The following is a 15,862-nucleotide window of genomic DNA, read 5'->3' as shown; positions in this document are numbered from 1 at the left end:
GCCCTCTCTGGGGCTGTCCTCTTCCTCCTGGAAGCTGCTGGGAAAAGGGAGTGGAGGAGCTACTGGGCCCTTGTGCACAGGTTGTAAACCTGAGACGTCTGAGAAGTCTGTTGCTGAAACTCCCTTCTCCAGCTCTGTCTAATTGCGTTTCTGTCCTTTTTTTGACAGGGGAGTGGCTGGGAAGGTGCTGGTCTGAGCTGGACCTTGTCTGATGGCTTCCTCTAACGCCCCGTCACAGCCTGCCATAGGTACGGTATGCATGTTTATTCGTCCTCAGAAGGGGAGTGTGGGGACTGGACGAGGGGCACTGGCTTTGGAACCAGGCCGACTCCAGGTGTGAATCCCAGGTCTGCCGGTGGGTCGGTGGGTTGCTGTGTGCCTGTGGGCAGTGTCCTCACCCCTCTGTCTCAGTTTCCTTGTCTATAAAATGGAAAGATAGTTTGCTCCTCACAGAGCAGGCTCTGCACATGAGTTACTTCTTTTTCTTTTTCCAACTTCCCCTGGAGAGATGGATGCGCAGAGTCACAGTGGGGTTGAGATGCTTCCTGGGGGCTGAGACTTACAAATAAACTAGGAGCAGAGAGGTAGGGGCTTCCGAACCAATCTGTCTTCACCCCTATTAAGGTTATGTCATCTAGCAGTCATAGGGCTGCCAGATTTAGGGGAGAAAAAAGAGAAAAGAAAAATACATACTTACACTAACAAAGGATTACTTGTTTGTCTGAAATTCAAATAGAACTCAGCACCCTGTATTTTCTCTGGCAGCCTTAGCAGTGGGGGCCCCAGAGGCACTGCAGGGAGGCAGTCCAGGGCCCCCGTCCTGGCCAGCAGACTGAGCCTTCGGGGGAAGACAGAATAGATGAGTGATTATGCATGAGGCCCTGCCACCCACACTGTGATGATGATCGAATGGTTTAGTGTCCTGATGGCTCAGTTTCATCATCCATAAAAACGAGGCTAATAATAATACCCTGTCCAGCGTTGTTGCATGGTTTAAGTATATGTAAGACACTGGTGTGTGGTAATCAATCACTTAGTGGATGGAGGGTGTTACCTGTTGGAGGATGTTGACAAGTCAGATGAGCTACGTGGGCTGTGCCCGAGCTCAGAGTGCTGGTAGACCTGAATGGTGAGGGTGAGACTCTTCCTCCTTGAGTCCAGGCTTCTTCCTGAAGGTGAGAATGGACCTGCCCTCTCCGTGGCCTGGAACACGGGGTCCCCTGCCTCCTAGGCTGTCTTGGGTTGGCTCTCCAGAGGTTGGGTGTGTCTAGGAACTTCAAAGGTGTGAGCAGCCTGCTGGAGCCCTGCTACCTGGCCAGATGGCTGGGAAGGGCTCTGTCCAGCTCTGTTATCCAGGGAGGGGCCTCTCGGATGGCTCCTTCTGATAAAGAGCAGCACATGATTGCCTGGATCCTGGGAGGGAAGTCTTGGCGACAAGATCATCCGCTGGCTTACGGCCAGGACTTGAATCGTGCACTAGCCCCTGCTGTCATGGGTGTCCCGCCCTGGCTCATCAAGCAGCTAGACATGGAAAGTGAGAAAATTAATTCTTTATGATCGATCCATTCAGCTCCTTCATTCAACTAAGTTCAGTAATGTTTGATGGACATTCGCTGTTCCAGCCGTGTCTAGTATGCTGTCTGTTATCATCTGATTGAACCAGGCTGGTCGCCACACTGATTCTTTGAGTTTCCCTGTTCTAGCCCTGCCTAGTATGCTGTCTACCGTTGTCTGATTGAACCAGGCTGGTTGCCACACTGATTCTTTGAGAGTTTCCCATTGTCTTGCCAAGTAAAATGCAAATTTCTGCATGGGGTAGAGGTGGCCCCAAGCACCTTGTGGGCCCTTCATCCTTGTTCATGTTCTCAGCCCCACTGGGCATCCGCTCTTGCTCGTCCCTGGATGTGAGATAGCTTCCCTATCTCTCAAAACTCCAAACCAAACTCATTGCCATTCAACTCATGTTGACTCGGGTTTCCCAGGCTGTAAATCTAACTGGGAAGAGACTTCCCATCTTTCCCCACTGGAGCTGAACCGCTCAAGACCCTCGGCCTTTCACTTAGCTGAGCAGCATCCTAAGTTCCATGCCAGCAGAGTCCAACCCTCACTCCTCCCCCAAGGCCTTGTGCCTGCACATCCTCCTGCTGAAGTCTTCCCCAAAGCCCTGGAGAGCATTCAGCTCCTCCCCTCACTGAGCACCAGCAGTCTCTGCAGTTTTCTGTTTTTGTCTTGTCGCATTTGCCTCCCTCACTTGCAGGGAGCTCTTGACACCAAGAGCCATGTTTCGCTTCTGCCTGAACCACCCAGCACAAGGTCTCTCAGGGACTGCTTGGACGGGACAGCTTAAGCTGCTCATGCTTTTAAAGGGGAGGTGCTGAAGTGGCCTGAGTTCCTTCCTGGACACAGCCTGTGGGTGGGAAGGGACTGTCTGTATCAGCCAAGTTCATAGCCTGGTCTTTGACTCAAGGCTGTCATGATAATAATAGTGATTGTAATACTAATACAATAATGCATAGAATCATTATCATAGGAATGTGTTAACACTTAGAAGGCACATACCTTGCACCAGTTGATTTATGTGTGCTGTGTGCTATTTACTTCCTTTTCTAAAAATTCTGACTAATTACTATTATACCTCTCATTTTATTTAAACAAAAACTTCCTCAGAAAGAAAAGATCTTACTGTTCATATGGCGAGTGTGTGAGAGCTGGAGACTAAATCAGGTGTCCTGACACTAAAACGAGTCTCTCCAGTGACACTGTCCATGTGGGAAAGGAGTCTTCCCTCTTGTAATCAGGAGATTCTGTTGGGTGAGGAGGAAGGGTGTGTTAGGGCTAGGTAAGCCCCATCATTCCTCATGAGTCTGTATCTCATACCTTCACCCCTGCTCCCTCTTTCTACCCCACAGAGAGTAGGCAGGGACTTAGTGGCCACTTATTCCAGTATTCTTCAATATTAAAAACCACAACCTACAATGAGAAATATATTTTACATGACGGCAGGGCGCGCGCGCGTGTGTGTGTGTGTGTGTGGTTGTTAGGTGCCATGGAGTCAGTTCAGTTCTGCGCATGCCAGGACAAAGCACTGTCTGGTCTACGCCCTGCTCACTGTTGCTGCTGCCCACTGTTGCAGCCCCTGGGTCATTGCATCTTGTCCAGAGGCGGTTTCCTTTACCCTGACTCTACTTTCCTGGGCTTGGGGGTCTTTCTCCAGGAGCCAGGCCCTCTTGATATCATGCCCAGTCTGTGAGATGAAATCTTGCCACCTTCTCTTCTGAACTGCATTCTGGTTGCACTTCTTCTAGGATAGATTGATTTTTTTGTTGTCTGGCAGCATCTGGTCTATTTAATTGTTTTTGGTTGGGGTTTTTTTTTCCAGCACCAAAATTCAGAGGCATCAGTTCTTTCTCTTGTATGTTTAGGCACATCTCTTGTATCTTGGGCCCTGCTGTAGAAGCTGGGGAGAAAGCAGTGAACGAACCAGACCTGCCCTCGTGAAACTTCTGTTCTCGGGGGAGAGACAGACATGAAAATAAGTAAACTGTGTAGAGGGCAGGTGATCTGGTGGTTAGTGCCACAGAGGGAAATGAAGCATGTAAGACATAGAGGGAGCTTCAGGGGATCTCCTTATGGACTGCTGATCGTGTAGCCCCACGGAGACCTGAAGGGGGTGAGACCATGGGAAGATGCCTGTGGGAAGGACAGACCAGAACTTGGGAAAGTGTGAAAATCCTGAGGCAGGAACACAGTTAGGGTGCAGAGAGCAAGGACACCAGTGTGGCCAGTGTGGTGGAGGGAGCGAGGGGAGGGTAGTGGAAGAACAACCCCCCACGATGTATATATGTACACAGTGTTTATGTATGTACATATATACAGTGCGTGCATATGTGTGTGTTATAGACACACACACGACTTAATTGATCTTGACATATGACCCTAAACATCACAGCCAGCATTATTTTTGCTGTACGTTTCAGTGTTTATAATTGTTAGACTGTAAGTCTGACAATAGTCCATCCAATAGGTTTTTAGACTCTTGTCATAAATGAGCAGTGTTGGATAATGAGATAGTAAATGAGGAATAGGGTTGTGTGTGTCTGTGTGTGTGTATGTTTAAAATGCAAACAGGTAAATGTTCATTAAAATGAATAAAATTTAATTAAAAATGCAAACAGAAGTATAAAAGAATAGTAAATATTTTTACATTGTATAGTTAATAAACATAATATGAAATATAGTATTTTACTAATATGAAACTATTTTTAGAAATGCTCAAATTAAAAAACTAAAAACGCCAAGTGAGAATCCCCTCATTGACTTTGTGACTCACTGACAGGTTGAGAATTAGGATTTGAAAACCGCCAACCCTGTGCAGGAAATCCTGTATTGCCTTTTGTAATTTGTCAACTCTGGGTCATGTCCAAGGGTTTGGGCCACTTCCAGGAGTTAGCAGAGCTTAGGAGGACGAGGATAAAATATGGACTCAGAAACATGTGGTTCAAATCCAGCACCCCTACTTTCTGGCTGCGTGATTGGACACCTAACTGTCCCGTCCATGCTTTCTGTGCATCAATGGACAAAATGGAGGTGACTCTGAGACGGAATGACAAAGCTGCATTTTGGTGACCTTCCGTGCAAAGAAGTCCACCAGTGGATGCTGGACCATTAGCCCCTCTCAGCTCTGAGGGGAGGGCCAGAGCCTGCAACAGCAGCCTCCATGGCCAGTATCCCTCACTATAAATTGAAGAAACTCCATCCTTAGTTTTGACTACATTTGAACAGTTGATGAAGGGACTTCTTGAATTTGATATATTTGGAACTGGAGAGGTGTTCTGGGAACCCCTGGAACACAGTGGTGGAGAGACTGGATTTTTCTAGTAAGAGATTGTCTCTGGCATGGAAGTCAAGAATCCCACCACTGAACCCCCACTGTTATTAACTACAGGAGGGGTGAAGTTCCAATACAGACTACAGTGTGGGTAAGCCTAGACCCTGTTGTGTTAGGTGGGAGAAGCCAGAATCGAAAGTTCAAATAGTGTGTGATCTCCTTAATATGAACTATCTAGTATAGACATAAAGATAGAGACAGAAGGCAATTTAGTGCATTTTTTTACTTACTATATTATTTTTTCTTTTTAAAAAATTATTATTAATTTTAATAGAAGTTTACGGAGATTTTGGATTTCCATTCATTCATTGTTGCACTTTTCTCCCTGCCCAGCCCTCCCCACAAATTCACCCCTCTCTTTGAAAAGTAAAAGAAAAATTCTTTAATTGTTATTCAATCCGTACTCCCAAGTCCATTCTGCTATGCAACCTTTGTTCGGGACTCCTGTCATGACAATAATTCCTAATCATATATCCCTTTTAAACAGTTCTCTCCCTTATCTGTTTCAATGCGGTATACATAAGTTATCCCATCTTTCTCAGTCTCCCCCCAACCCCGATGTCAGTCCCATTTTTCATCAGTGGAGTTTAGTGCATTTTGAAGTTGGGGGTAGCAGAAAATGAGAACTGGCTGCTAATGGCTATGGAATGTCCTTAGAAAGGGTCATGAATTTGAACATGGACTGATGAAGTAACCAGCCAAGGAACCGAAGTAAAGACAGAGGGCAGCGCTGCTTTAGCCGGGTGGTCAGGGAGTCCTTTCCGCTGGAATGGTGCTTTGAAGGGTGCCATGGAGGATAAAGCCCTGGAGGGGATCTCCCAGTGGGGAGAAGCCACGAATGAGGCCCTCAGTGAAGTCGTCCATGCTGGGAACATGGCCCGAGCCCTGGCCCAGCCAGCCCACCTCCTGCCACCTGGAAACTGACTTGCTTCAAGCTCCAGATCTTTTCTGACAACTGTCGTGCCACCATGCGTACCAAATTAAGTGCAGCATCCAGAACATACTCCTGTGGCTCATTCACATATACACAAAGTACACGAACCTGTGTGCTCACCTGCATGTGCGCAGATGCCTGTGACAAGTCCTGGCACACGTACACGAATGCAGAAGGACAAAACAGAGGTGCTGTCACAAGACGGGAGCTTGTTCCTCCCTCTGCTGCCATTGCTTAGAAACTGAACCCAATCACAGGCCCCTTCAGAGCAGGTCCGGCCACCGGGCCAGAGCATGAGCCCAGTTTCGACTGTGAGAACCTTTTCTGTTCCCTTAACCAGATCCCTACCTATTCCCCTAGTTCTGGTTCTTGCTGGCATTAGCTGATCTTCCCAAGTGCTTTTAAAACAGGTTACCATCTAGTGCACTGATTCACTGCGACCCTTTGTGTGTCAAGGCAGGACTGTGCTCCTTGGTCTTGAAAACTGACAGTCAGGCCATCCTTCCAGAGTTGACCTTGACCAACTAACCTTTCAAACGTGCCAGCTGTTTGCATCATCCAAACTCACTCAAACTCATTTCCCCATAGTTGGAATGGACTCCTAGCTGACCCACCAGGGTTTCCCGAGGTGGTAAATCACACAGGAGGAGATTGCCCATCTTTTTCCCTTGGAACCACTGGTGTATCTTACCACCAGAGAGGCTCGGCCTCTACGTTAGTGATGTAGCTCCTTTAGGCTATGTCACCAGAACTCTCTTTAACCCTCCGAGGTTTCCCAGAACCCCACTGTCTCCCTGGACCAGCCTCAGAGGCCCTGTGGGGAAGCTAACTCCTCCTCTCCTTCCTCCTCACACCTTCCCCAGGAGATCATCTGGTTTCCACAGCCCCAGGCCCCTCCCCAGAGGCAGAGGACGACCCTGGCGAGGCTTTCGAGTTTGAGGACAGTGATGACGAAGAGGACACCAGCACAGGCCTGGCCGTCTCCAGTGTTGTTGCCACTGCTGCTGGGAAGGAGACAGAGCCCCCACTGATCTGCTTCGACTCCACCCCCATCACTGGTGAGATTACTGGGAGCCTCTTCTTCCTATTTCCAGGCCTCTAGGACCAGAGCGCTCAGCGGAAGCTGTTCCTCAGGCTCACAGTCATGCCTGATGGCCCTTTCTCTGTCCCTGGGAAGCTGGAAGGAAAGAGGCATTGGGAAGAAGCTGCATTCCATGACTTCTCTTGGGAATTGGAGATTCCTTTCATTCCTGCAACATCTGGCCCACTTTGGCACATTGTAAATGGAAGTGACTCGGCCTGGGCTTTGCTTTGGAGACAGTTGCTGCCCAGGGCTGTGTCCCCACGGCCCTCTCCTAGTAGCTTCTCCCAGAGAATGCACACTAGCTTGGAGAGTCTTCGTTCAAGTCTGTCTGGGAAGCTGATGGCCCTGGGGCTGGAGGGCCAAGATAAGGCTGGTGGTGTTAAATTGCAGCTCCTGGGCTCTTAGATTCTGTCTTGGGGAGAGACTCTGGGGACCGGATTAGCAGGAACTTCCTGCAGCCTGGGGACAACGAGCTCCTTGAGGAGCTGGGAGTAGGGGCAGGCGCAGAGCAGGCTGGGCAGCTGATTCTGGCTGAAGTTGGCATGTGGGTGATGACGGGGGTGGGAGCAGTGAGATGGGACAGGTAGGGGAGCTCAATGACTGTGCAGTGGCTGCCTTTCTCCCCAGGCCTTGGGGAAGGAGGTGGGGCGCAGCAGGGACCCAGGCTGGCTTGGCCCTGTCTCCTGTCTCTGGTTCCTCCTGGGGGAGGCTGGGTAAGGGGGCGGGAATGGGCCCAGCCCATCAGGGCCTGCCTCTGGTCTGACCTGCTCTGTGCTCTTCTCCCACAGACCCAGACCCAGCAGCCGCACCATCCCAGACTGAGTAAGTAAACCTCGTCCTTTGCTTTGATGCTTGGAAAAAATGGGAGAGGGAGCAGGGGTGAGGGAATGGGCAGAGCTGAGACCAGAAGGGCTCCAGGCAGGACTTAGGCTGGAGGCAGGTGATTCTGTCAATTCCCATGCCTAGCACAGAGGTCTGACCCTTAAAGCTTCTGTTCTTTCCTTTCTTGTGCTCTGAAGCCTATGAAATTGCGGAAAGCAGGTCAGTCTCCAAATCTTGTCTCTGTCCCTTGATGGCTGTGTGACCTTGGACAAGTCAAATCTCAAGTGTCAACCTGCTATGAATTCACTAAGTTGTCAATTCTGATTCATAGCCATACTGTAGGACAGAGTGGAGCTGCCCCATTGACCTTCTACGGCTGTAGTCTCTGTGGGAACAGACTGATACATCTGTCTTCCCTGGGGTGATTGGTTGGGTTCAAACCACTGACGTTTTGTTTAGCAGCTACACACTTTAACCCAGGTTCTGTCACGGCTCTTTAAACAAACTTGTTGCTGTGGAATCAGTTCTTAATCACACTGACCTTATGGTAGCAGCCAGGAAATCAAAGGATGCGTTTCAGTGGACACATCTGATGCAAACAACTTCTTTGAAGTTAAATAGCAGAGATCCGGTATTGAGGGTTAAGGTGTTACTGACCCAAGCTGTAATATTTTTCAGTTGCCTCATATGCACTTGAAAGCTAGACAATATATAAGGAAGATCAAAGAAGAATTAAAGCCTTTGAATTATGGTGGTGGTGTTTTTAGGTGCCTTTGAGTCACACATGGCGACCTCGTGTATGACAGAAGGGAGGGTTATCCTGTACCGTCCTTATAACTGCAGCCATACCTGAGCCCATACCTGCCCAAAGTATGTGAGATGAGTTTTCTTTTTGGTGAGTAATATTGAATAGACCATAGGCTGCCAGAAGAACAGACACACCTGTCCTAGAAGAAGCACAGTTAGATAGCTCCTTAGAAGTGGTGATGGAGGGGAGCTCTGGTGGCCTAATGGCAAGAAGCTGCACTGCAATCCCAGAGGTGCACGGTTCGAATCCACCAGATGCTTTGCCGAGGAAGGAGGGACAATCTCCTCCTGTACCTGTCAGATTCCATTTGACAGTACACACACACAAAAATAATAAAATAAAATTTAAAAAAAAGGAAGTGGTGATGGAGAGAAGTCTCTTGGATTTGGGGCATTGTTGTTATCCAGTCCCTACAGAAGGCTGTCGCAAGGACCTTATTTAGAACAGGTCTGCAGAAACATGGGAAGCTCCTCACTGAGATGGCCTAATACCGTGGCTGCAACAGTGGGCTCGAACAGCGGTAACTGAGGACGGCACAGGCCTGGGCTGTGCTTCGTTCAGCTATCTGTAGGGTCACTCTGAGTCAGAACTGACCCCGTAGTACCTAACAGCAACCCCATCATCGACCTGACAGCTGTGTGTTTGGCTTTATGATTCATGCTCAGCACATCGCGTGGCCCATTGGAATGGTGACAGTTCCCTCTTCCATTGCCATGACCATTCTCATTTCTCTTCCCCAAACCATGATTGAGGCTGTTACGGACTCTGCCCTTCTGTACTCAGGAGCCTGGCTGAGGCAGCGCAGCCTAATGGTTAAGATCTTGGTTCTGGGGTCACTGCCTAGATACTCCTCTTGGAATATCGGTCTCTGGGATGTTCTGTAAGTCTCTGAGGACTTTGCTTTTCTCATCTGTAAAAAGGGCAAGTGAGTCTTCCCTTAAGAAACTCTTGTGTAGGAAGTCAGTATCATGCTGGGCATGCAATCGAGGCAGTTCTTTTTGCTGGATTTCCTCTGTGGTCACCAGGTCGGCGTCCCTCTCTGGCTTGAGCTGTGCCTTCTGGGACAGGGGTCAGTGAAGCTGAGGCCTCTGGGCACTGCTGTGCACTGCCCAGCTCTGCGTATGGGTACTTTACTAAGTAAGGCACAGAGAGGCTGATGCGGGCCCTGGGGCTCACTAAGGGCCAAGGGCCCTTAATGAGGGAACAATGCACTTGGACTTCCCTTTGTCTTCTTGACGGTGCTGCGATGGCACTGTGCTTAAAACATTCAGCAGCTGTCTAAAAGGTAGAAAGTTGGACCTTATCAGCTGCTCCGCAGGAGAAAGAAGTGGCAGTCTGCTCTGTAAAGACTAACAGCCTTGGAGACCCTGTGGGGCTGCTCTGTCCTGTGGGGTCCCATGAGTGGGAAGAGACTTGATGGCAGTGAGTTTGGGTTTGGATTTGTCTTCCTGGGAAGAGGCTCATTCATTCTCTGTGCATGAAGGGAGCTAATTTGTCGTAGAGACTCGGGCCTCAGGCTTCCAGGTCCCTGGAGGGAAGACGGTCATGGATTAAAATCGGAGCCAAGAGTCCTTATCTGTGCTCCCTGCTGTCTGGAATGGACCCACAGAGGGTGTCTGTGGAACTTGCCACTGTGTAATTAAGGCCAGAATTAGAGGCCAGCTTTTCCTCTGATGAGGGACCTGGAATGAGTCGGTAACATATTCCTCCGGCACTTGGGGAGGGGACAACTTCAGTGACTGATGGCTCGGGGATTGAAGCCCTTCAGGGTAGTTGTGGTTCTGTGTTGTCTAGGGTGATGCAGAGGGAAATAAAACTGCTGAGGAACTTGGGGGATGCAGTTGAGGTGGGGGATACAGAGTGGAAGGGTGTGACAGAGAACGTGGTCAAGGGACCAGGGCCCTACCGAGGGTGGGGGCGGGGGAGTACTCTAGACCAGGCCTTTGACTGAGCAAGTGAGCTAGGGGAGGGAGGGGGGCAGAAAGATTGCGTACCCAGGGGAAGCTGCTGGGCTGAGGCTCAGAGGAGGGAACTGGATGTGAGCAAGTGGATCCTTACCCGAGTCTGACACTCTTGGTTCTCTCCAGCCACCTTTTTAGAGACGTCCCCCTTGCACCCCAATCTTGGAGTGAGGAGTAGGACCACCTTTCATCCCATACCTGTTCTTAGTATCTGCTGCCCAGGTACCAGAGAGCAGGCTAAGCTTGACCAGTTGCTCTGTGGTCAGCTCTCCATGTAACATGCTGAGGCCGAGTGATGTGCTGTGTATTGCTTTTATCAGCTCTCAGGCTTTCCCAGCTCTGGCTTTGACTCTGCCTGCTGCCCTACAGCCCTGACACTGTATTCACCCCGGGGTTCCTCCCTCGAGCACTGGGCAAGGACTCAGGAAGCAGGTGTGGACCAACCAGCCCACTGTCCTCTCACTGCCTGGCCTCGGGCAAGCCACCACCCCAATCTCTTCAGCTGTAAAACGCTGTTCTTTGTCATCATAGCTGACCTTCCAGCAGCTTTTCAGAGACTGTACGTTACACAGGAGGAGATTGCCCATCTTCCCCCCACAGAGCAGCCGGTGGACTAGAACTGCCTGCCTTTGGATTGCTGGTGAGGTTCCTTACCCACAAGCCCACCAGAGCCCCCTTTAAAGTGAAGGGTTTGGAAGGAAGCCTCTAAGGACTCCTCTCCTGGCCAGTGCTCTGCAATGAGTACGTGAATTGAATGCTGGTTCAGCGAGGTGGTGACATAGCTGCAATCCAGGCCCACCCCAGGGCAGACCCACACGTTGGATAGGATGTGGGAACAGAAATGAGCCCTGGATGTGGACTCAGGGGCATGCTTGTGCTTCTGCAGACCAGCCTCTCTGCCCACAACACTTTGGGGTGGACACTATTATCACCATCTTCTAGATTGGGAGACCGAGGCTCTCGGAGGCTGCGCCAGTGTCCTCTGGGCCATTCCAGGTCTCCGTTTACTTGTGTTCCTGCCGCTTCCTGGATAGTGATTTTCCACTTTACTCTGGAGTCTTTTGGAGAGGAATAATCAATCCAGATCACTCTCTTTCTCCTTGTTATTCAAGAGAAAAGAATAAAAAAAAACACCCCAGTGATTTATTTATTTTTTTAAAATATCCCCAAATGTGGTCACAAGACAAACCAAACATGGCCCTCGGCTTCCTCTCACTGTGTTTCCTCCACGCCCCAGAGTGATCTCACTCGTATCAGGCCATCTGATCCTCTGGACACAGCTGGAGAGGGAGGTGGCAGGGAAGGTCCTAATCCCTACTTCATGGGGACATGATGGCCAGAGTATGGCTGGAGTCCAGGTCTTTGAGGACCTGGAGACTCAAACTGAGCCCAAGAGAGCTGAGGTCCAGTCTTCGCGCCGCTGCTCACCAGTTACGTGCCATTGGCCAAGGTGCTTCCAGCCCCCGAGCTCCACTTCTTAATCAGGAACGTGGAATGAGGAGCACCTGTACTCCAGGACTCTGCAAGGAGTAAGGGGACTCACAGAGTGGTATCTCCTGTACTTGGTCCGGGCACCTGCCTGTGTTGACTGCTCTGTATGTGCTTTCTGTTTTTGTTCTGAGTCCTGGTATCTAGTGGTTTTAGAAGAAACCTGCTGGACTCTGGTAACCCTGGTGGCACAGTGAGCTGCTAATCAGAAAGCGAGTGGTTTGTACCCACCCTTGGGAGAACATTGTGACAGCCAGCTTCTGTAGGTTTATAGCCTTGGAAACTCTAAGAGGTAGTTTGGCTGCTTGTAGGGTCACTGAGTCGAATCCACTTAACAGCAATGCTTTGTGGGTTTTTTCCAACGATCACCTCTACCCCCACCCCTGGTTTTAACTGGGTTCATTAGATGCCATTGGTTATTCAGTGGTAGGATTCTTGCTTCCCACATGGGAGTCCCAGGTTCCAACCCAGGCCAGTATATAGCCGCCCAGCAGGCGGGCTTGCATGCTGCTATTACGCTAAACAGATTTCAGCAGAGCTTTCAAAGGGCCTAGGAAGAAAGACCTGGGGAACTGCTTCTGGAAACCAGCCCATGTCAAGCCCATGGATCAGAACGATGTGATCTTAATATGTGGGGTGAGCATGCTCTGAGCAGGATGGACTCCACGGCATCTAACCACAATGACAACAGCTGGCCTCCATACTGGGGAGGCAGGCAGGCCTGGGCTCATCTGCCTCCTTCACCAGGCAGACACCCCACCCTCCAAACCTGTTTCCCTTCTCTGCTCAGTGGAGGCACTCACTCCTGGCCAGTGGGTGGTTGAGGGATGACCTTGACGGAGGCAGGGGGCAGGGCTGTCCTGGTGACCTTGGCAGAGAGTTGGGAAGCTGCATGGAGGAAGGGGCAGGGTAGTGGCTCCTCTGTGGCTCTAAAGCCATGGGCTTCCCTGTGCCCTCATCTCCAGGCCCAGGGCCAGACTGGATTGAGAAAAGGCGGCAGCCAGGAGGGGCTAATCAGAACTGCCAAGGTGCTGGTTGTGCACCGTGGTCAAGGGCAGTTTGGGGGTTGGACTGCTTTGATGAAGTTTCCCACGGTAAGGACGGTTGTGGACACATCTGTCACTCTCCCCCTGCTGAGAAAAAGTGCTGACTGGTGGCACATCCTCTCACCGAGACAGCTCTGTTAGCCACCTCACTGCTGGCAGGTCGATTCCAACCCTTAGAGAACCTGGAGGACAGAGGAGAACTGCTCCGCCTGCCGTCTGCACGGAAGTAGACTGCCGTACCCTTGTCTTGCAGAGTGACTGGTGGGGTCAGAGTGCTACCTGGTAGCAATTAAACAGTTTAACCATTGAGCCGCCGGGGCTCCTTTCGTCTGTCAGCAGAGGTGACAATGATAATGAGTGGGGGCCGTGTTTCTTGTGTGCCAGGCTCTGGGCGAGATACCTGGGTTCATTTGTTTCTCACTTCTCTAGGAAGTAGCTGCTGTCATCACCCATTTGACAGATGGGGAAAAATCAAGGCTCAGGAAAGTTTGGTGGTTTCCCCAAGAACACATGTTGTTGTTGTTATGTGCCGTCGAGTCGTTTGCGACTCATAGCGACCTTATGTACAACAGCCCTAAACCCTGCTCTATCCTGTGCCAATCACATTGCCTCTGACACACCCATACCGATTACCCCAGTCACTGAATCAATCCACCTCGTAGAGGGTCTTCCCCTCCTGCGCTGTCCCTCTACCCTCCCAAGCATGATGTCTCTCTCCAAGGACCTGTCTCTCCTTACAACATGTCCAAAGTATGTCAGATGAAGCCCCAGAATCCTTGCCTCCAAGGAGTAGCCTGGTTTAACCCTCTCTAGGATGAATCTGTTTGTTTCTTGGCAGTCCATGGTACATTCAATACTCTTCTCCAGCACCACGGCTCAAAGGCGTCAATTTTCCTTCTTTCCTCCCTAGTCATTGTCCAACTCTCTGATGCATAACAAGTGATTGCAAAAACCATGGCCTGTATCAGGCAGACCTTAGTCTCCAGAGAGACACCGTTGCTCTTGAGTACGTTAGAGAGGTCCCTAACAGCAGACCAAGAACACATACAGCTATTAAAATTAGAGGCTCCCATGAAGCTCCTCTCACCTAGAGGCCAGGGGCTGCCTTACACGGCTACCTGAGGATTCAAAGTCACTTAGGTTTACAGTAGGTCAATGCTGTTGCGTTGGGCGCCAGCAAGTCAACTTCGACTCTTAGTGACTCTAAGAGACTTGCCCCGTCCTGCACTAGCCTTACAAATTCTGCCTAGCTTGAGCCCATTGTTACAGTCACTGTGTCCACTTGAGGCTTCAGCTGAGGCTCCTCTTCTCTTTTGCTGACCCTCTGCTCTTCTGGGCATGATGTCGTTTCCCGAGGATGATGCCTCCTGACAACATGTGCAAAGGACGTGAGGTGAAGTTTTACCGTCTTTGCTTCTGAGGAGCATCCTGGTAGCGCTTTTGAGCCACTAGGTTTGTGGATGTTGTTGTTAACGCCCGTGGAGTCCGTTCAGACTCGTGATGACCCCGCGTGTGGCATAGAACTCAGCTCTTAGGATTTCAAGACTGACCTTTCTGAAGAAGATCACGAGCCTCTGTCAATCACCAACCTTAGGGCTAATAGTTGAATGCTTAACTGTATAAAACCCTAAACCATCCGCCATCAAGTTGGTTCTGACGCAGAATGACTCCATTGGGTTCGCAAGGCTGTAAATCTCTCTGAAAGAAATCTTTCTCTGAGTAGATTTGAACTACCGTGCTGAATTCGATCTGCTGAGTGATGACCTGTGAGCTCTTGGGAGTGTGATTCTCAATGAGTAGGTGGAGCGGTCAATAGGCTCCCCTGGGGACCAGGCAGAGCTGCTGGAGATGGGGACTTCATGGGCACTGCCCCATGTGTGTGAGTCTAGATGCCTTTTCTTGAAATGAGGCAGATTTAAGGACCACCTCCCCTCTCCCGAAAGGGCCTGACTGCCATTGACGGAGCCACATTCTGTACTGGGGGCTCAGCGTTGTTCTCTTCTTAACTGCACCATAGGGACTTCAACCTCATAGGAACCTGATAGGGAATAGGGCTCCTGGCTATGCCCATTTTGCAGATGAGAATCAAAGTTTAGCAAGTTGACAATCTCATGGAGCTAGTCATGGCAAGGTTAGGCTTGGGCATATCTGATTCCACAACCATTGCCAAGGCCTGTGGTGTGTGCCTTTCCTGATGGACTTTGAAGCCATGTACTCACTACTGCCCTGACCGCTCCTGAGTTGTCATGGTTGAAAGAGCAACCTTGAACTCAGGCCCAGTGCTTGCTGGGAAACGTGAGCTATGAGAGCACCGGCTTCCTTTGCTTTTCCTGGGTTCAGGCCTGTGTCACTCACCTCAGAGTGCACCAGCCCCATGGACTCTCACCCGCTCTGGAGGTGTTTGCTTTTCTTGCCCACTTTTGCTACCATCTCCATAAAGCCCCTGCAGCCTCGGTGTTTCCTGCTGGGCCAGGGCCCTTGCTCTTGGCCATGACCCCATAAATTCTCAGTGACTGCCTGTGGGTACCTCTCCTTCCCTTCCTGGGCCTATGTGGACAAGAGTGGATTGTGTTGCCCATCAACCTGCACCTCTTACCTGGAGTTGAGTCTGGGATAGAGCAGGGCACCTGTCCTGTGAGTGCTGAGAGAGCCGTCATCCCTGGATGGATCAGGTCCAGAGTGGATCTGGCTGAGAGGAAGCTGGATTGGGGCCACCATGTTGAGCAGGTTGCTGGGGATGGGGGCGGGGCAGCAAGACCGGCAAGTGTGGGCGGCACGGGAGCTCTTGGAATGGCAAGATCGGGGTGTCTCCCGTCCCATGGAAGCAGCCC

At 50.5% G+C, this 15,862-nt stretch overlaps 1 protein-coding gene across 1 annotated transcript in view; it reads left to right on the top strand.

Annotated features, from left to right (window-relative positions):
- Positions 1 to 211: 211 nt before the first annotated feature.
- The window catches only part of ARHGEF10L (Rho guanine nucleotide exchange factor (GEF) 10-like), a 149,556-nt gene continuing 133,905 nt past the window's right edge, over positions 212 to 15,862 (top strand). The window contains exons 1-3 of the mRNA XM_006883599.1: positions 212 to 248; positions 6,686 to 6,880; positions 7,695 to 7,728. Of these exons, the coding sequence (XP_006883661.1) occupies positions 212 to 248; positions 6,686 to 6,880; positions 7,695 to 7,728 (266 nt within the window). The remainder of the gene's footprint in view (positions 249 to 6,685; positions 6,881 to 7,694; positions 7,729 to 15,862) is intronic.

The sequence above is a fragment of the Elephantulus edwardii genome, unplaced genomic scaffold (assembly GCF_000299155.1).
Source record: "Elephantulus edwardii isolate Elephantulus edwardi_28Jun2011 unplaced genomic scaffold, EleEdw1.0 scaffold00028, whole genome shotgun sequence".
Lineage (NCBI taxonomy): Eukaryota > Metazoa > Chordata > Mammalia > Macroscelidea > Macroscelididae > Elephantulus > Elephantulus edwardii.
The sequence above is the reverse complement of the archived record's forward strand: the minus strand, read 5'-3'. Positions and strand labels throughout refer to the sequence as shown.